Below are 19,304 nucleotides of genomic sequence, written 5' to 3' on the forward strand. Positions count from 1 at the left end.
CTTTAGGTCAAATAAAGTCGTTTGAAGAGATAGCCCATAAGTGTGTGGGGGGAAGACAATCACAAACATTGTTTTTTACAAATAAGTAACACAGATCATAAAGCAATAAAAGGAGAGATTGGAGATTTCAGGGATTCTATATATAAGAAAAGTTTAATTAGACTATTTCCTTATGCAAAGTTGCTGTCTGGGCATGCTGGGAGTTGTGGTTCTGCAGCGGTTGGGGGTTCACAGCTTGAAGACCACTGCTATAGAGGGTGCAAATGTATCTGAGCCCTGGAACTCAAATAATGTGAAATATGAGATGATCAAAATGGAGCCCCTGCACTAATTACTTGGGTTCTGAGGTCTGTAAGGTCCATAGTAAAAACATCAGGTTCTGTCTATAGCAGATACTAAATCATGGCAGCTCAAAGAAACAAGCAGTCATTCTGACATGTCACATGTGATGTCATAGACAGCTGGAGGCCTGACATCCCACTGACAGCCGCCCGAGCCTTCAGTCTGTTCCAGTGCGATTAGTGAGAATAGTGAGATTAGCGTCTTCTTTTTCTACTTGTCTGAAATGGAGCTAAAAGGACTGGGGTTCGTCCCCCTCCTGTTGGCGTTTTGGTGTGCGGCCTGGCTTGCCACCAGCTACATCATGACGGTCGTCCTCGGCCATGCAGCCTCGCCACTGATGAGCATCAGGTAAGATAAACAAGCAAATGATTCTTATTTCATGGGTTGGGAGTGAGGAAATATCCATAATAACATTGGTTTCTTTTCCTTCACAGTGACGTGGGAAATGTCTTTCCCGAAAGCATATTATTCAGAATTGGATTCATAGGGACGTCCATTGGCACTTTGGTACTAACCTTTCTTATTTATAAGTATATGGTTATGCATACTGAAGAGTTCAGGGGTCATCAGGTCCTGATCCAGAGGATCCTGCTGGCCATTGTGTGGGCCTCCTGTTTTTCCACAGCTGTTATGCATGTATTGTCCCCCGAAGAATATCCCAGGATACACTTTGTCAGCACGATAATTTCCATTACATGTGAAGCCTTATACTACCTTGGGCAGTCCATCCAGATGTATAAATTACCAGGAGCAAAAAAAGTCATCCACCATAGTAGATGCACCTGCTGTGGCCTGACTTTTGTCTGTGTAGTTTTCTATTTTGGATATGAAACATTAAAGGAATTATTCCATAATGATGAAGACTGGGACGAGATCCGTGAAATCCCCATCATAATCATCGAGTGGGTGATGCTTCTACTGATCCTGATAAACATCGTGACCTATTATTCCACCATGCAGAGGTTATTGTTGACCGTCTCCAGAAACAGCTGCACACTCTCTCTTAGAGTAAAAATTGATGACTTCGGGGTGTAGACCACCACGGGGGCCATCAAGTGGACTTCTGGGAGAGATACTGCACAGGACACGGAAAACATCTAAAGAAGAATAACTGGGGGACTACATATGGTGCCAGTAATCATGACACAATAATATGAGCTGGTGATATTACCTATACAAAAAAAAAAAAAAAAAAAATTATAAAAAAATATTGGTGTGTGAAGTGTAATACCTAGTTAGAAAAACAGAATCAAATTCATCATTATAACCCCCCTCTGCATTACCCTGTTTATTATTTTTCAAGCAAGCACTTTGTTCTAATTCGTCCACTCTCTGGCGTGCTCCTTGTATAAGGGGTTTGGGATACCCTTTTTGTTTAAAACGATCCTCCAGGTTCTCTAGTTGTTGTAGGTATTTTTGTGTGGAAGAACAATTCCTTCGGATTCTTTTCATTTGACCGAATGGAATGTTCTTCTTCCATTATTTAAGATGGCAACTGTTAAAGTCGAGGTATCTGTTTGCATTCACCTCCTTAAAATAGTTGGCAGTATGCGAACAGCCATCCTGAATATAGATATTTAAATCCAGGAACTCACATTTTTTGGGGGACTGATGCAGCGCTGCCTTTGGCAATTTCTGGCTCTGCTATAGCGCTTTTTTTGAGGGGGCGTGTCGGCTGCCCCTTCATCTGGCGGTCAACCTGCGCCGCCGGGACGCAGCGCCGCCGGGACCGCCTGGAGGACGTCGCTCGCAACGGGACCACTCGGGACACCGCATGGTCGGGTAAGTGATGCCGGGGGATGGGTAAGGGACACTTAGCAGAGCGGTGTGTGTCCCGATCCCCGTGATCGGGACTTACACACCGCGCTGCTAAATATTCTGATAGCGAAACGCTGCTATTAGCTAGTCAGAGTTGACCAGCTGATAGCAGCGATCGCTGGGGGGGGGGGGTGGGGGATGAAACCCCCCGTGGTCGCATGGTAAGATGGCTGGCTATCAGTGATAGCCACCATCTTACCGGGCGCTGCGGGATGCCGCGAGTAGCGGCAAAAATGTTCATGACGTACCTGTATGTCATGGGTCGGGAACACCTTGCCACCCATGACGTACAGGTATGTCATAGGTCGGGAAGGGGTTAATGGTATAGAGAACTGTGTCTAGTGCATTAACTCTGATTTTTTGCCCATTGAAACCAGTAGGCCCATTGTGGTCTATGGGGAAAGCTGCTGAGTTGCCCATAGCAACCAATCAGATCGCTTCTTTCATTTTTGAAAAAGTCTCTGAAAAATGAAGGAAGTAATCTGATTGGTTGCTATGGGCAACTCAGAAACTTTTCCAGGAAAATATGCTGAGTTGCCCATAGCAACCAATCAGATCGCTTCTTTCATTTTGCAAAGGCATTGTGAAAAATGAAAGAAGCAATCTGGTTGCTATGGGCAACTGCACAACTCTTCCTCTACACTGGTCTTAATGAATCTCCCCCATAGAGGGAGATTTATCAAAACCTGCCCAGAGGAAAAGTTTCTGAGTTGCCCATAGCAACCAATCAGATCGCTTCTTTCATTTTTGAAAAAGCCTCTGAAAAATGAAGGATATTTTTGAGATTTTGGAAGCTGGGATACTCACTACACCCATGCATATCTAGATAATTAAGTATGGGGGGAACTTAAATTTATTTTTTAAATCACATGGAGTTTTGACTTTACTTCATTATGGTCGAATAAAGCACTTAAAGAGTTCCTTAAAATTAAAGATTCACTCTTTTGGATGAAAAGGGGCTTATTTATGTAAATCAATTATACGCTTTAGGTCAAATAAAGTCGTTTGAAGAGATAGCCCATAAGTGTGTGGGGGGAAGACAATCACAAACATTGTTTTTTACAAATAAGTAACACAGATCATAAAGCAATAAAAGGAGAGATTGGAGATTTCAGGGATTCTATATATAAGAAAAGTTTAATTAGACTATTTCCTTATGCAAAGTTGCTGTCTGGGCATGCTGGGAGTTGTGGTTCTGCAGCGGTTGGGGGTTCACAGCTTGAAGACCACTGCTATAGAGGGTGCAAATGTATCTGAGCCCTGGAACTCAAATAATGTGAAATATGAGATGATCAAAATGGAGCCCCTGCACTAATTACTTGGGTTCTGAGGTCTGTAAGGTCCATAGTAAAAACATCAGGTTCTGTCTATAGCAGATACTAAATCATGGCAGCTCAAAGAAACAAGCAGTCATTCTGACATGTCACATGTGATGTCATAGACAGCTGGAGGCCTGACATCCCACTGACAGCCGCCCGAGCCTTCAGTCTGTTCCAGTGCGATTAGTGAGAATAGTGAGATTAGCGTCTTCTTTTTCTACTTGTCTGAAATGGAGCTAAAAGGACTGGGGTTCGTCCCCCTCCTGTTGGCGTTTTGGTGTGCGGCCTGGCTTGCCACCAGCTACATCATGACGGTCGTCCTCGGCCATGCAGCCTCGCCACTGATGAGCATCAGGTAAGATAAACAAGCAAATGATTCTTATTTCATGGGTTGGGAGTGAGGAAATATCCATAATAACATTGGTTTCTTTTCCTTCACAGTGACGTGGGAAATGTCTTTCCCGAAAGCATATTATTCAGAATTGGATTTATAGGGACGTCCATTGGCACTTTGGTACTAACCTTTCTTATTTATAAGTATATGGTTATGCATACTGAAGAGTTCAGGGGTCATCAGGTCCTGATCCAGAGGATCCTGCTGGCCATTGTGTGGGCCTCCTGTTTTTCCACAGCTGTTATGCATGTATTGTCCCCCGAAGAATATCCCAGGATACACTTTGTCAGCACGATAATTTCCATTACATGTGAAGCCTTATACTACCTTGGGCAGTCCATCCAGATGTATAAATTACCAGGAGCAAAAAAAGTCATCCACCATAGTAGATGCACCTGCTGTGGCCTGACTTTTGTCTGTGTAGTTTTCTATTTTGGATATGAAACATTAAAGGAATTATTCCATAATGATGAAGACTGGGACGAGATCCGTGAAATCCCCATCATAATCATCGAGTGGGTGATGCTTCTACTGATCCTGATAAACATCGTGACCTATTATTCCACCATGCAGAGGTTATTGTTGACCGTCTCCAGAAACAGCTGCACACTCTCTCTTAGAGTAAAAATTGATGACTTCGGGGTGTAGACCACCACGGGGGCCATCAAGTGGACTTCTGGGAGAGATACTGCACAGGACACGGAAAACATCTAAAGAAGAATAACTGGGGGACTACATATGGTGCCAGTAATCATGACACAATAATATGAGCTGGTGATATTACCTATACAAAAAAAAAAAAAAAAAAAATTATAAAAAAATATTGGTGTGTGAAGTGTAATACCTAGTTAGAAAAACAGAATCAAATTCATCATTATAACCCCCCTCTGCATTACCCTGTTTATTATTTTTCAAGCAAGCACTTTGTTCTAATTCGTCCACTCTCTGGCGTGCTCCTTGTATAAGGGGTTTGGGATACCCTTTTTGTTTAAAACGATCCTCCAGGTTCTCTAGTTGTTGTAGGTATTTTTGTGTGGAAGAACAATTCCTTCGGATTCTTTTCATTTGACCGAATGGAATGTTCTTCTTCCATTATTTAAGATGGCAACTGTTAAAGTCGAGGTATCTGTTTGCATTCACCTCCTTAAAATAGTTGGCAGTATGCGAACAGCCATCCTGAATATAGATATTTAAATCCAGGAACTCACATTTTTTGGGGGACTGATGCAGCGCTGCCTTTGGCAATTTCTGGCTCTGCTATAGCGCTTTTTTTGAGGGGGCGTGTCGGCTGCCCCTTCATCTGGCGGTCAACCTGCGCCGCCGGGACGCAGCGCCGCCGGGACCGCCTGGAGGACGTCGCTCGCAACGGGACCACTCGGGACACCGCATGGTCGGGTAAGTGATGCCGGGGGATGGGTAAGGGACACTTAGCAGAGCGGTGTGTGTCCCGATCCCCGTGATCGGGACTTACACACCGCGCTGCTAAATATTCTGATAGCGAAACGCTGCTATTAGCTAGTCAGAGTTGACCAGCTGATAGCAGCGATCGCTGGGGGGGGGGGGTGGGGGATGAAACCCCCCGTGGTCGCATGGTAAGATGGCTGGCTATCAGTGATAGCCACCATCTTACCGGGCGCTGCGGGATGCCGCGAGTAGCGGCAAAAATGTTCATGACGTACCTGTATGTCATGGGTCGGGAACACCTTGCCACCCATGACGTACAGGTATGTCATAGGTCGGGAAGGGGTTAATGGTATAGAGAACTGTGTCTAGTGCATTAACTCTGATTTTTTGCCCATTGAAACCAGTAGGCCCATTGTGGTCTATGGGGAAAGCTGCTGAGTTGCCCATAGCAACCAATCAGATCGCTTCTTTCATTTTTGAAAAAGTCTCTGAAAAATGAAGGAAGTAATCTGATTGGTTGCTATGGGCAACTCAGAAACTTTTCCAGGAAAATATGCTGAGTTGCCCATAGCAACCAATCAGATCGCTTCTTTCATTTTGCAAAGGCATTGTGAAAAATGAAAGAAGCAATCTGGTTGCTATGGGCAACTGCACAACTCTTCCTCTACACTGGTCTTAATGAATCTCCCCCATAGAGGGAGATTTATCAAAACCTGCCCAGAGGAAAAGTTTCTGAGTTGCCCATAGCAACCAATCAGATCGCTTCTTTCATTTTTGAAAAAGCCTCTGAAAAATGAAGGATATTTTTGAGATTTTGGAAGCTGGGATACTCACTACACCCATGCATATCTAGATAATTAAGTATGGGGGGAACTTAAATTTATTTTTTAAATCACATGGAGTTTTGACTTTACTTCATTATGGTCGAATAAAGCACTTAAAGAGTTCCTTAAAATTAAAGATTCACTCTTTTGGATGAAAAGGGGCTTATTTATGTAAATCAATTATACGCTTTAGGTCAAATAAAGTCGTTTGAAGAGATAGCCCATAAGTGTGTGGGGGGAAGACAATCACAAACATTGTTTTTTACAAATAAGTAACACAGATCATAAAGCAATAAAAGGAGAGATTGGAGATTTCAGGGATTCTATATATAAGAAAAGTTTAATTAGACTATTTCCTTATGCAAAGTTGCTGTCTGGGCATGCTGGGAGTTGTGGTTCTGCAGCGGTTGGGGGTTCACAGCTTGAAGACCACTGCTATAGAGGGTGCAAATGTATCTGAGCCCTGGAACTCAAATAATGTGAAATATGAGATGATCAAAATGGAGCCCCTGCACTAATTACTTGGGTTCTGAGGTCTGTAAGGTCCATAGTAAAAACATCAGGTTCTGTCTATAGCAGATACTAAATCATGGCAGCTCAAAGAAACAAGCAGTCATTCTGACATGTCACATGTGATGTCATAGACAGCTGGAGGCCTGACATCCCACTGACAGCCGCCCGAGCCTTCAGTCTGTTCCAGTGCGATTAGTGAGAATAGTGAGATTAGCGTCTTCTTTTTCTACTTGTCTGAAATGGAGCTAAAAGGACTGGGGTTCGTCCCCCTCCTGTTGGCGTTTTGGTGTGCGGCCTGGCTTGCCACCAGCTACATCATGACGGTCGTCCTCGGCCATGCAGCCTCGCCACTGATGAGCATCAGGTAAGATAAACAAGCAAATGATTCTTATTTCATGGGTTGGGAGTGAGGAAATATCCATAATAACATTGGTTTCTTTTCCTTCACAGTGACGTGGGAAATGTCTTTCCCGAAAGCATATTATTCAGAATTGGATTTATAGGGACGTCCATTGGCACTTTGGTACTAACCTTTCTTATTTATAAGTATATGGTTATGCATACTGAAGAGTTCAGGGGTCATCAGGTCCTGATCCAGAGGATCCTGCTGGCCATTGTGTGGGCCTCCTGTTTTTCCACAGCTGTTATGCATGTATTGTCCCCCAAAGAATATCCCAGGATACACTTTGTCAGCACGATAATTTCCATTACATGTGAAGCCTTATACTACCTTGGGCAGTCCATCCAGATGTATAAATTACCAGGAGCAAAAAAAGTCATCCACCATAGTAGATGCACCTGCTGTGGCCTGACTTTTGTCTGTGTAGTTTTCTATTTTGGATATGAAACATTAAAGGAATTATTCCATAATGATGAAGACTGGGACGAGATCCGTGAAATCCCCATCATAATCATCGAGTGGGTGATGCTTCTACTGATCCTGATAAACATCGTGACCTATTATTCCACCATGCAGAGGTTATTGTTGACCGTCTCCAGAAACAGCTGCACACTCTCTCTTAGAGTAAAAATTGATGACTTCGGGGTGTAGACCACCACGGGGGCCATCAAGTGGACTTCTGGGAGAGATACTGCACAGGACACGGAAAACATCTAAAGAAGAATAACTGGGGGACTACATATGGTGCCAGTAATCATGACACAATAATATGAGCTGGTGATATTACCTATACAAAAAAAAAAAAAAAAAAAATTATAAAAAAATATTGGTGTGTGAAGTGTAATACCTAGTTAGAAAAACAGAATCAAATTCATCATTATAACCCCCCTCTGCATTACCCTGTTTATTATTTTTCAAGCAAGCACTTTGTTCTAATTCGTCCACTCTCTGGCGTGCTCCTTGTATAAGGGGTTTGGGATACCCTTTTTGTTTAAAACGATCCTCCAGGTTCTCTAGTTGTTGTAGGTATTTTTGTGTGGAAGAACAATTCCTTCGGATTCTTTTCATTTGACCGAATGGAATGTTCTTCTTCCATTATTTAAGATGGCAACTGTTAAAGTCGAGGTATCTGTTTGCATTCACCTCCTTAAAATAGTTGGCAGTATGCGAACAGCCATCCTGAATATAGATATTTAAATCCAGGAACTCACATTTTTTGGGGGACTGATGCAGCGCTGCCTTTGGCAATTTCTGGCTCTGCTATAGCGCTTTTTTTGAGGGGGCGTGTCGGCTGCCCCTTCATCTGGCGGTCAACCTGCGCCGCCGGGACGCAGCGCCGCCGGGACCGCCTGGAGGACGTCGCTCGCAACGGGACCACTCGGGACACCGCATGGTCGGGTAAGTGATGCCGGGGGATGGGTAAGGGACACTTAGCAGAGCGGTGTGTGTCCCGATCCCCGTGATCGGGACTTACACACCGCGCTGCTAAATATTCTGATAGCGAAACGCTGCTATTAGCTAGTCAGAGTTGACCAGCTGATAGCAGCGATCGCTGGGGGGGGGGGGTGGGGGATGAAACCCCCCGTGGTCGCATGGTAAGATGGCTGGCTATCAGTGATAGCCACCATCTTACCGGGCGCTGCGGGATGCCGCGAGTAGCGGCAAAAATGTTCATGACGTACCTGTATGTCATGGGTCGGGAACACCTTGCCACCCATGACGTACAGGTATGTCATAGGTCGGGAAGGGGTTAATGGTATAGAGAACTGTGTCTAGTGCATTAACTCTGATTTTTTGCCCATTGAAACCAGTAGGCCCATTGTGGTCTATGGGGAAAGCTGCTGAGTTGCCCATAGCAACCAATCAGATCGCTTCTTTCATTTTTGAAAAAGTCTCTGAAAAATGAAGGAAGTAATCTGATTGGTTGCTATGGGCAACTCAGAAACTTTTCCAGGAAAATATGCTGAGTTGCCCATAGCAACCAATCAGATCGCTTCTTTCATTTTGCAAAGGCATTGTGAAAAATGAAAGAAGCAATCTGGTTGCTATGGGCAACTGCACAACTCTTCCTCTACACTGGTCTTAATGAATCTCCCCCATAGAGGGAGATTTATCAAAACCTGCCCAGAGGAAAAGTTTCTGAGTTGCCCATAGCAACCAATCAGATCGCTTCTTTCATTTTTGAAAAAGCCTCTGAAAAATGAAGGATATTTTTGAGATTTTGGAAGCTGGGATACTCACTACACCCATGCATATCTAGATAATTAAGTATGGGGGGAACTTAAATTTATTTTTTAAATCACATGGAGTTTTGACTTTACTTCATTATGGTCGAATAAAGCACTTAAAGAGTTCCTTAAAATTAAAGATTCACTCTTTTGGATGAAAAGGGGCTTATTTATGTAAATCAATTATACGCTTTAGGTCAAATAAAGTCGTTTGAAGAGATAGCCCATAAGTGTGTGGGGGGAAGACAATCACAAACATTGTTTTTTACAAATAAGTAACACAGATCATAAAGCAATAAAAGGAGAGATTGGAGATTTCAGGGATTCTATATATAAGAAAAGTTTAATTAGACTATTTCCTTATGCAAAGTTGCTGTCTGGGCATGCTGGGAGTTGTGGTTCTGCAGCGGTTGGGGGTTCACAGCTTGAAGACCACTGCTATAGAGGGTGCAAATGTATCTGAGCCCTGGAACTCAAATAATGTGAAATATGAGATGATCAAAATGGAGCCCCTGCACTAATTACTTGGGTTCTGAGGTCTGTAAGGTCCATAGTAAAAACATCAGGTTCTGTCTATAGCAGATACTAAATCATGGCAGCTCAAAGAAACAAGCAGTCATTCTGACATGTCACATGTGATGTCATAGACAGCTGGAGGCCTGACATCCCACTGACAGCCGCCCGAGCCTTCAGTCTGTTCCAGTGCGATTAGTGAGAATAGTGAGATTAGCGTCTTCTTTTTCTACTTGTCTGAAATGGAGCTAAAAGGACTGGGGTTCGTCCCCCTCCTGTTGGCGTTTTGGTGTGCGGCCTGGCTTGCCACCAGCTACATCATGACGGTCGTCCTCGGCCATGCAGCCTCGCCACTGATGAGCATCAGGTAAGATAAACAAGCAAATGATTCTTATTTCATGGGTTGGGAGTGAGGAAATATCCATAATAACATTGGTTTCTTTTCCTTCACAGTGACGTGGGAAATGTCTTTCCCGAAAGCATATTATTCAGAATTGGATTTATAGGGACGTCCATTGGCACTTTGGTACTAACCTTTCTTATTTATAAGTATATGGTTATGCATACTGAAGAGTTCAGGGGTCATCAGGTCCTGATCCAGAGGATCCTGCTGGCCATTGTGTGGGCCTCCTGTTTTTCCACAGCTGTTATGCATGTATTGTCCCCCGAAGAATATCCCAGGATACACTTTGTCAGCACGATAATTTCCATTACATGTGAAGCCTTATACTACCTTGGGCAGTCCATCCAGATGTATAAATTACCAGGAGCAAAAAAAGTCATCCACCATAGTAGATGCACCTGCTGTGGCCTGACTTTTGTCTGTGTAGTTTTCTATTTTGGATATGAAACATTAAAGGAATTATTCCATAATGATGAAGACTGGGACGAGATCCGTGAAATCCCCATCATAATCATCGAGTGGGTGATGCTTCTACTGATCCTGATAAACATCGTGACCTATTATTCCACCATGCAGAGGTTATTGTTGACCGTCTCCAGAAACAGCTGCACACTCTCTCTTAGAGTAAAAATTGATGACTTCGGGGTGTAGACCACCACGGGGGCCATCAAGTGGACTTCTGGGAGAGATACTGCACAGGACACGGAAAACATCTAAAGAAGAATAACTGGGGGACTACATATGGTGCCAGTAATCATGACACAATAATATGAGCTGGTGATATTACCTATACAAAAAAAAAAAAAAAAAAAAATTATAAAAAAATATTGGTGTGTGAAGTGTAATACCTAGTTAGAAAAACAGAATCAAATTCATCATTATAACCCCCCTCTGCATTACCCTGTTTATTATTTTTCAAGCAAGCACTTTGTTCTAATTCGTCCACTCTCTGGCGTGCTCCTTGTATAAGGGGTTTGGGATACCCTTTTTGTTTAAAACGATCCTCCAGGTTCTCTAGTTGTTGTAGGTATTTTTGTGTGGAAGAACAATTCCTTCGGATTCTTTTCATTTGACCGAATGGAATGTTCTTCTTCCATTATTTAAGATGGCAACTGTTAAAGTCGAGGTATCTGTTTGCATTCACCTCCTTAAAATAGTTGGCAGTATGCGAACAGCCATCCTGAATATAGATATTTAAATCCAGGAACTCACATTTTTTGGGGGACTGATGCAGCGCTGCCTTTGGCAATTTCTGGCTCTGCTATAGCGCTTTTTTTGAGGGGGCGTGTCGGCTGCCCCTTCATCTGGCGGTCAACCTGCGCCGCCGGGACGCAGCGCCGCCGGGACCGCCTGGAGGACGTCGCTCGCAACGGGACCACTCGGGACACCGCATGGTCGGGTAAGTGATGCCGGGGGATGGGTAAGGGACACTTAGCAGAGCGGTGTGTGTCCCGATCCCCGTGATCGGGACTTACACACCGCGCTGCTAAATATTCTGATAGCGAAACGCTGCTATTAGCTAGTCAGAGTTGACCAGCTGATAGCAGCGATCGCTGGGGGGGGGGGTGGGGGATGAAACCCCCCGTGGTCGCATGGTAAGATGGCTGGCTATCAGTGATAGCCACCATCTTACCGGGCGCTGCGGGATGCCGCGAGTAGCGGCAAAAATGTTCATGACGTACCTGTATGTCATGGGTCGGGAACACCTTGCCACCCATGACGTACAGGTATGTCATAGGTCGGGAAGGGGTTAATGGTATAGAGAACTGTGTCTAGTGCATTAACTCTGATTTTTTGCCCATTGAAACCAGTAGGCCCATTGTGGTCTATGGGGAAAGCTGCTGAGTTGCCCATAGCAACCAATCAGATCGCTTCTTTCATTTTTGAAAAAGTCTCTGAAAAATGAAGGAAGTAATCTGATTGGTTGCTATGGGCAACTCAGAAACTTTTCCAGGAAAATATGCTGAGTTGCCCATAGCAACCAATCAGATCGCTTCTTTCATTTTGCAAAGGCATTGTGAAAAATGAAAGAAGCAATCTGGTTGCTATGGGCAACTGCACAACTCTTCCTCTACACTGGTCTTAATGAATCTCCCCCATAGAGGGAGATTTATCAAAACCTGCCCAGAGGAAAAGTTTCTGAGTTGCCCATAGCAACCAATCAGATCGCTTCTTTCATTTTTGAAAAAGCCTCTGAAAAATGAAGGATATTTTTGAGATTTTGGAAGCTGGGATACTCACTACACCCATGCATATCTAGATAATTAAGTATGGGGGGAACTTAAATTTATTTTTTAAATCACATGGAGTTTTGACTTTACTTCATTATGGTCGAATAAAGCACTTAAAGAGTTCCTTAAAATTAAAGATTCACTCTTTTGGATGAAAAGGGGCTTATTTATGTAAATCAATTATACGCTTTAGGTCAAATAAAGTCGTTTGAAGAGATAGCCCATAAGTGTGTGGGGGGAAGACAATCACAAACATTGTTTTTTACAAATAAGTAACACAGATCATAAAGCAATAAAAGGAGAGATTGGAGATTTCAGGGATTCTATATATAAGAAAAGTTTAATTAGACTATTTCCTTATGCAAAGTTGCTGTCTGGGCATGCTGGGAGTTGTGGTTCTGCAGCGGTTGGGGGTTCACAGCTTGAAGACCACTGCTATAGAGGGTGCAAATGTATCTGAGCCCTGGAACTCAAATAATGTGAAATATGAGATGATCAAAATGGAGCCCCTGCACTAATTACTTGGGTTCTGAGGTCTGTAAGGTCCATAGTAAAAACATCAGGTTCTGTCTATAGCAGATACTAAATCATGGCAGCTCAAAGAAACAAGCAGTCATTCTGACATGTCACATGTGATGTCATAGACAGCTGGAGGCCTGACATCCCACTGACAGCCGCCCGAGCCTTCAGTCTGTTCCAGTGCGATTAGTGAGAATAGTGAGATTAGCGTCTTCTTTTTCTACTTGTCTGAAATGGAGCTAAAAGGACTGGGGTTCGTCCCCCTCCTGTTGGCGTTTTGGTGTGCGGCCTGGCTTGCCACCAGCTACATCATGACGGTCGTCCTCGGCCATGCAGCCTCGCCACTGATGAGCATCAGGTAAGATAAACAAGCAAATGATTCTTATTTCATGGGTTGGGAGTGAGGAAATATCCATAATAACATTGGTTTCTTTTCCTTCACAGTGACGTGGGAAATGTCTTTCCCGAAAGCATATTATTCAGAATTGGATTTATAGGGACGTCCATTGGCACTTTGGTACTAACCTTTCTTATTTATAAGTATATGGTTATGCATACTGAAGAGTTCAGGGGTCATCAGGTCCTGATCCAGAGGATCCTGCTGGCCATTGTGTGGGCCTCCTGTTTTTCCACAGCTGTTATGCATGTATTGTCCCCCGAAGAATATCCCAGGATACACTTTGTCAGCACGATAATTTCCATTACATGTGAAGCCTTATACTACCTTGGGCAGTCCATCCAGATGTATAAATTACCAGGAGCAAAAAAAGTCATCCACCATAGTAGATGCACCTGCTGTGGCCTGACTTTTGTCTGTGTAGTTTTCTATTTTGGATATGAAACATTAAAGGAATTATTCCATAATGATGAAGACTGGGACGAGATCCGTGAAATCCCCATCATAATCATCGAGTGGGTGATGCTTCTACTGATCCTGATAAACATCGTGACCTATTATTCCACCATGCAGAGGTTATTGTTGACCGTCTCCAGAAACAGCTGCACACTCTCTCTTAGAGTAAAAATTGATGACTTCGGGGTGTAGACCACCACGGGGGCCATCAAGTGGACTTCTGGGAGAGATACTGCACAGGACACGGAAAACATCTAAAGAAGAATAACTGGGGGACTACATATGGTGCCAGTAATCATGACACAATAATATGAGCTGGTGATATTACCTATACAAAAAAAAAAAAAAAAAAAATTATAAAAAAATATTGGTGTGTGAAGTGTAATACCTAGTTAGAAAAACAGAATCAAATTCATCATTATAACCCCCCTCTGCATTACCCTGTTTATTATTTTTCAAGCAAGCACTTTGTTCTAATTCGTCCACTCTCTGGCGTGCTCCTTGTATAAGGGGTTTGGGATACCCTTTTTGTTTAAAACGATCCTCCAGGTTCTCTAGTTGTTGTAGGTATTTTTGTGTGGAAGAACAATTCCTTCGGATTCTTTTCATTTGACCGAATGGAATGTTCTTCTTCCATTATTTAAGATGGCAACTGTTAAAGTCGAGGTATCTGTTTGCATTCACCTCCTTAAAATAGTTGGCAGTATGCGAACAGCCATCCTGAATATAGATATTTAAATCCAGGAACTCACATTTTTTGGGGGACTGATGCAGCGCTGCCTTTGGCAATTTCTGGCTCTGCTATAGCGCTTTTTTTGAGGGGGCGTGTCGGCTGCCCCTTCATCTGGCGGTCAACCTGCGCCGCCGGGACGCAGCGCCGCCGGGACCGCCTGGAGGACGTCGCTCGCAACGGGACCACTCGGGACACCGCATGGTCGGGTAAGTGATGCCGGGGGATGGGTAAGGGACACTTAGCAGAGCGGTGTGTGTCCCGATCCCCGTGATCGGGACTTACACACCGCGCTGCTAAATATTCTGATAGCGAAACGCTGCTATTAGCTAGTCAGAGTTGACCAGCTGATAGCAGCGATCGCTGGGGGGGGGGGTGGGGGATGAAACCCCCCGTGGTCGCATGGTAAGATGGCTGGCTATCAGTGATAGCCACCATCTTACCGGGCGCTGCGGGATGCCGCGAGTAGCGGCAAAAATGTTCATGACGTACCTGTATGTCATGGGTCGGGAACACCTTGCCACCCATGACGTACAGGTATGTCATAGGTCGGGAAGGGGTTAATGGTATAGAGAACTGTGTCTAGTGCATTAACTCTGATTTTTTGCCCATTGAAACCAGTAGGCCCATTGTGGTCTATGGGGAAAGCTGCTGAGTTGCCCATAGCAACCAATCAGATCGCTTCTTTCATTTTTGAAAAAGTCTCTGAAAAATGAAGGAAGTAATCTGATTGGTTGCTATGGGCAACTCAGAAACTTTTCCAGGAAAATATGCTGAGTTGCCCATAGCAACCAATCAGATCGCTTCTTTCATTTTGCAAAGGCATTGTGAAAAATGAAAGAAGCAATCTGGTTGCTATGGGCAACTGCACAACTCTTCCTCTACACTGGTCTTAATGAATCTCCCCCATAGAGGGAGATTTATCAAAACCTGCCCAGAGGAAAAGTTTCTGAGTTGCCCATAGCAACCAATCAGATCGCTTCTTTCATTTTTGAAAAAGCCTCTGAAAAATGAAGGATATTTTTGAGATTTTGGAAGCTGGGATACTCACTACACCCATGCATATCTAGATAATTAAGTATGGGGGGAACTTAAATTTATTTTTTAAATCACATGGAGTTTTGACTTTACTTCATTATGGTCGAATAAAGCACTTAAAGAGTTCCTTAAAATTAAAGATTCACTCTTTTGGATGAAAAGGGGCTTATTTATGTAAATCAATTATACGCTTTAGGTCAAATAAAGTCGTTTGAAGAGATAGCCCATAAGTGTGTGGGGGGAAGACAATCACAAACATTGTTTTTTACAAATAAGTAACACAGATCATAAAGCAATAAAAGGAGAGATTGGAGATTTCAGGGATTCTATATATAAGAAAAGTTTAATTAGACTATTTCCTTATGCAAAGTTGCTGTCTGGGCATGCTGGGAGTTGTGGTTCTGCAGCGGTTGGGGGTTCACAGCTTGAAGACCACTGCTATAGAGGGTGCAAATGTATCTGAGCCCTGGAACTCAAATAATGTGAAATATGAGATGATCAAAATGGAGCCCCTGCACTAATTACTTGGGTTCTGAGGTCTGTAAGGTCCATAGTAAAAACATCAGGTTCTGTCTATAGCAGATACTAAATCATGGCAGCTCAAAGAAACAAGCAGTCATTCTGACATGTCACATGTGATGTCATAGACAGCTGGAGGCCTGACATCCCACTGACAGCCGCCCGAGCCTTCAGTCTGTTCCAGTGCGATTAGTGAGAATAGTGAGATTAGCGTCTTCTTTTTCTACTTGTCTGAAATGGAGCTAAAAGGACTGGGGTTCGTCCCCCTCCTGTTGGCGTTTTGGTGTGCGGCCTGGCTTGCCACCAGCTACATCATGACGGTCGTCCTCGGCCATGCAGCCTCGCCACTGATGAGCATCAGGTAAGATAAACAAGCAAATGATTCTTATTTCATGGGTTGGGAGTGAGGAAATATCCATAATAACATTGGTTTCTTTTCCTTCACAGTGACGTGGGAAATGTCTTTCCCGAAAGCATATTATTCAGAATTGGATTTATAGGGACGTCCATTGGCACTTTGGTACTAACCTTTCTTATTTATAAGTATATGGTTATGCATACTGAAGAGTTCAGGGGTCATCAGGTCCTGATCCAGAGGATCCTGCTGGCCATTGTGTGGGCCTCCTGTTTTTCCACAGCTGTTATGCATGTATTGTCCCCCGAAGAATATCCCAGGATACACTTTGTCAGCACGATAATTTCCATTACATGTGAAGCCTTATACTACCTTGGGCAGTCCATCCAGATGTATAAATTACCAGGAGCAAAAAAAGTCATCCACCATAGTAGATGCACCTGCTGTGGCCTGACTTTTGTCTGTGTAGTTTTCTATTTTGGATATGAAACATTAAAGGAATTATTCCATAATGATGAAGACTGGGACGAGATCCGTGAAATCCCCATCATAATCATCGAGTGGGTGATGCTTCTACTGATCCTGATAAACATCGTGACCTATTATTCCACCATGCAGAGGTTATTGTTGACCGTCTCCAGAAACAGCTGCACACTCTCTCTTAGAGTAAAAATTGATGACTTCGGGGTGTAGACCACCACGGGGGCCATCAAGTGGACTTCTGGGAGAGATACTGCACAGGACACGGAAAACATCTAAAGAAGAATAACTGGGGGACTACATATGGTGCCAGTAATCATGACACAATAATATGAGCTGGTGATATTACCTATACAAAAAAAAAAAAAAAAAAAATTATAAAAAAATATTGGTGTGTGAAGTGTAATACCTAGTTAGAAAAACAGAATCAAATTCATCATTATAACCCCCCTCTGCATTACCCTGTTTATTATTTTTCAAGCAAGCACTTTGTTCTAATTCGTCCACTCTCTGGCGTGCTCCTTGTATAAGGGGTTTGGGATACCCTTTTTGTTTAAAACGATCCTCCAGGTTCTCTAGTTGTTGTAGGTATTTTTGTGTGGAAGAACAATTCCTTCGGATTCTTTTCATTTGACCGAATGGAATGTTCTTCTTCCATTATTTAAGATGGCAACTGTTAAAGTCGAGGTATCTGTTTGCATTCACCTCCTTAAAATAGTTGGCAGTATGCGAACAGCCATCCTGAATATAGATATTTAAATCCAGGAACTCACATTTTTTGGGGGACTGATGCAGCGCTGCCTTTGGCAATTTCTGGCTCTGCTATAGCGCTTTTTTTGAGGGGGCGTGTCGGCTGCCCCTTCATCTGGCGGTCAACCTGCGCCGCCGGGACGCAGCGCCGCCGGGACCGCCTGGAGGACGTCGCTCGCAACGGGACCACTCGGGACACCGCATGGTCGGGTAAGTGATGCCGGGGGATGGGTAAGGGACACTTAGCAGAGCGGTGTGTGTCCCGATCCCCGTGATCGGGACTTACACACCGCGCTGCTAAATATTCTGATAGCGAAACGCTGCTATTAGCTAGTCAGAGTTGACCAGCTGATAGCAGCGATCGCTGGGGGGGGGGGGTGGGGGATGAAACCCCCCGTGGTCGCATGGTAAGATGGCTGGCTATCAGTGATAGCCACCATCTTACCGGGCGCTGCGGGATGCCGCGAGTAGCGGCAAAAATGTTCATGACGTACCTGTATGTCATGGGTCGGGAACACCTTGCCACCCATGACGTACAGGTATGTCATAGGTCGGGAAGGGGTTAATGGTATAGAGAACTGTGTCTAGTGCATTAACTCTGATTTTTTGCCCATTGAAACCAGTAGGCCCATTGTGGTCTATGGGGAAAGCTGCTGAGTTGCCCATAGCAACCAATCAGATCGCTTCTTTCATTTTTGAAAAAGTCTCTGAAAAATGAAGGAAGTAATCTGATTGGTTGCTATGGGCAACTCAGAAACTTTTCCAGGAAAATATGCTGAGTTGCCCATAGCAACCAATCAGATCGCTTCTTTCATTTTGCAAAGGCATTGTGAAAAATGAAAGAAGCAATCTGGTTGCTATGGGCAACTGCACAACTCTTCCTCTACACTGGTCTTAATGAATCTCCCCCATAGAGGGAGATTTATCAAAACCTGCCCAGAGGAAAAGTTTCTGAGTTGCCCATAGCAACCAATCAGATCGCTTCTTTCATTTTTGAAAAAGCCTCTGAAAAATGAAGGATATTTTTGAGATTTTGGAAGCTGGGATACTCACTACACCCATGCATATCTAGATAATTAAGTATGGGGGGAACTTAAATTTATTTTTTAAATCACATGGAGTTTTGACTTTACTTCATTATGGTCGAATAAAGCACTTAAAGAGTTCCTTAAAATTAAAGATTCACTCTTTTGGATGAAAAGGGGCTTATTTATGTAAATCAATTATACGCTTTAGGTCAAATAAAGTCGTTTGAAGAGATAGCCCATAAGTGTGTGGGGGGAAGACAATCACAAACATTGTTTTTTACAAATAAGTAACACAGATCATAAAGCAATAAAAGGAGAGATTGGAGATTTCAGGGATTCTATATATAAGAAAAGTTTAATTAGACTATTTCCTTATGCAAAGTTGCTGTCTGGGCATGCTGGGAGTTGTGGTTCTGCAGCGGTTGGGGGTTCACAGCTTGAAGACCACTGCTATAGAGGGTGCAAATGTATCTGAGCCCTGGAACTCAAATAATGTGAAATATGAGATGATCAAAATGGAGCCCCTGCACTAATTACTTGGGTTCTGAGGTCTGTAAGGTCCATAGTAAAAACATCAGGTTCTGTCTATAGCAGATACTAAATCATGGCAGCTCAAAGAAACAAGCAGTCATTCTGACATGTA

At 43.6% G+C, this 19,304-nt stretch overlaps 6 protein-coding genes across 6 annotated transcripts; all 6 read left to right on the forward strand.

Annotated features, from left to right (window-relative positions):
* Positions 1–208: 208 nt before the first annotated feature.
* LOC130326757 (uncharacterized) lies at positions 209–1,489 on the forward strand. The gene is made up of 2 exons (XM_056553360.1): positions 209–690; positions 777–1,489. The coding sequence occupies exons 1-2, from the start codon at positions 566–568 to the stop codon at positions 1,375–1,377; spliced, it is 726 nt and encodes a 241-aa protein (XP_056409335.1). The 5' UTR covers positions 209–565; the 3' UTR covers positions 1,378–1,489.
* Positions 1,490–3,352: 1,863 nt separating this feature from the next.
* Positions 3,353–4,633, forward strand: LOC130326754 (uncharacterized). Its single transcript, XM_056553357.1, has 2 exons — positions 3,353–3,834; positions 3,921–4,633. Exons 1-2 carry the CDS (start codon positions 3,710–3,712, stop codon positions 4,519–4,521), a joined length of 726 nt encoding a protein of 241 aa, XP_056409332.1. The 5' UTR covers positions 3,353–3,709; the 3' UTR covers positions 4,522–4,633.
* Positions 4,634–6,496: 1,863 nt separating this feature from the next.
* Positions 6,497–7,777, forward strand: LOC130326751 (uncharacterized). Its single transcript, XM_056553355.1, has 2 exons — positions 6,497–6,978; positions 7,065–7,777. Exons 1-2 carry the CDS (start codon positions 6,854–6,856, stop codon positions 7,663–7,665), a joined length of 726 nt encoding a protein of 241 aa, XP_056409330.1. The 5' UTR covers positions 6,497–6,853; the 3' UTR covers positions 7,666–7,777.
* Positions 7,778–9,640: 1,863 nt separating this feature from the next.
* Positions 9,641–10,930, forward strand: LOC130326752 (uncharacterized). Its single transcript, XM_056553356.1, has 2 exons — positions 9,641–10,122; positions 10,209–10,930. Exons 1-2 carry the CDS (start codon positions 9,998–10,000, stop codon positions 10,807–10,809), a joined length of 726 nt encoding a protein of 241 aa, XP_056409331.1. The 5' UTR covers positions 9,641–9,997; the 3' UTR covers positions 10,810–10,930.
* Positions 10,931–12,784: 1,854 nt separating this feature from the next.
* Positions 12,785–14,065, forward strand: LOC130326755 (uncharacterized). Its single transcript, XM_056553358.1, has 2 exons — positions 12,785–13,266; positions 13,353–14,065. The coding sequence occupies exons 1-2, from the start codon at positions 13,142–13,144 to the stop codon at positions 13,951–13,953; spliced, it is 726 nt and encodes a 241-aa protein (XP_056409333.1). The 5' UTR covers positions 12,785–13,141; the 3' UTR covers positions 13,954–14,065.
* A 1,862-nt stretch (positions 14,066–15,927) lies between these two features.
* LOC130326756 (uncharacterized) lies at positions 15,928–17,208 on the forward strand. The gene is made up of 2 exons (XM_056553359.1): positions 15,928–16,409; positions 16,496–17,208. Exons 1-2 carry the CDS (start codon positions 16,285–16,287, stop codon positions 17,094–17,096), a joined length of 726 nt encoding a protein of 241 aa, XP_056409334.1. The 5' UTR covers positions 15,928–16,284; the 3' UTR covers positions 17,097–17,208.
* The last annotated feature ends 2,096 nt before the right edge of the window (positions 17,209–19,304 follow it).

The sequence above is a fragment of the Hyla sarda genome, unplaced genomic scaffold (genome assembly GCF_029499605.1).
Source record: "Hyla sarda isolate aHylSar1 unplaced genomic scaffold, aHylSar1.hap1 scaffold_2870, whole genome shotgun sequence".
Taxonomy (NCBI): Eukaryota; Metazoa; Chordata; class Amphibia; order Anura; family Hylidae; genus Hyla; species Hyla sarda.

What these genes read in the sequence shown, in the direction of transcription:
- LOC130326757 (XM_056553360.1), top strand. Translation starts at nt 566, where the DNA reads ATGGAGCTAAAAGGACTGGGGTTCGTCCCCCTCCTGTTGGCGTTTTGG. An exon ending in TCGCCACTGATGAGCATCAG is followed by an intron (nt 691 to 776) that starts GTAAGATAAACA and finishes TTTCCTTCACAG; the next exon opens with TGACGTGGGAAATGTCTTTC.
- LOC130326751 (XM_056553355.1), top strand. Translation starts at nt 6,854, where the DNA reads ATGGAGCTAAAAGGACTGGGGTTCGTCCCCCTCCTGTTGGCGTTTTGG. An exon ending in TCGCCACTGATGAGCATCAG is followed by an intron (nt 6,979 to 7,064) that starts GTAAGATAAACA and finishes TTTCCTTCACAG; the next exon opens with TGACGTGGGAAATGTCTTTC.
- LOC130326754 (XM_056553357.1), top strand. Translation starts at nt 3,710, where the DNA reads ATGGAGCTAAAAGGACTGGGGTTCGTCCCCCTCCTGTTGGCGTTTTGG. An exon ending in TCGCCACTGATGAGCATCAG is followed by an intron (nt 3,835 to 3,920) that starts GTAAGATAAACA and finishes TTTCCTTCACAG; the next exon opens with TGACGTGGGAAATGTCTTTC.
- LOC130326752 (XM_056553356.1), top strand. Translation starts at nt 9,998, where the DNA reads ATGGAGCTAAAAGGACTGGGGTTCGTCCCCCTCCTGTTGGCGTTTTGG. An exon ending in TCGCCACTGATGAGCATCAG is followed by an intron (nt 10,123 to 10,208) that starts GTAAGATAAACA and finishes TTTCCTTCACAG; the next exon opens with TGACGTGGGAAATGTCTTTC.
- LOC130326756 (XM_056553359.1), top strand. Translation starts at nt 16,285, where the DNA reads ATGGAGCTAAAAGGACTGGGGTTCGTCCCCCTCCTGTTGGCGTTTTGG. An exon ending in TCGCCACTGATGAGCATCAG is followed by an intron (nt 16,410 to 16,495) that starts GTAAGATAAACA and finishes TTTCCTTCACAG; the next exon opens with TGACGTGGGAAATGTCTTTC.
- LOC130326755 (XM_056553358.1), top strand. Translation starts at nt 13,142, where the DNA reads ATGGAGCTAAAAGGACTGGGGTTCGTCCCCCTCCTGTTGGCGTTTTGG. An exon ending in TCGCCACTGATGAGCATCAG is followed by an intron (nt 13,267 to 13,352) that starts GTAAGATAAACA and finishes TTTCCTTCACAG; the next exon opens with TGACGTGGGAAATGTCTTTC.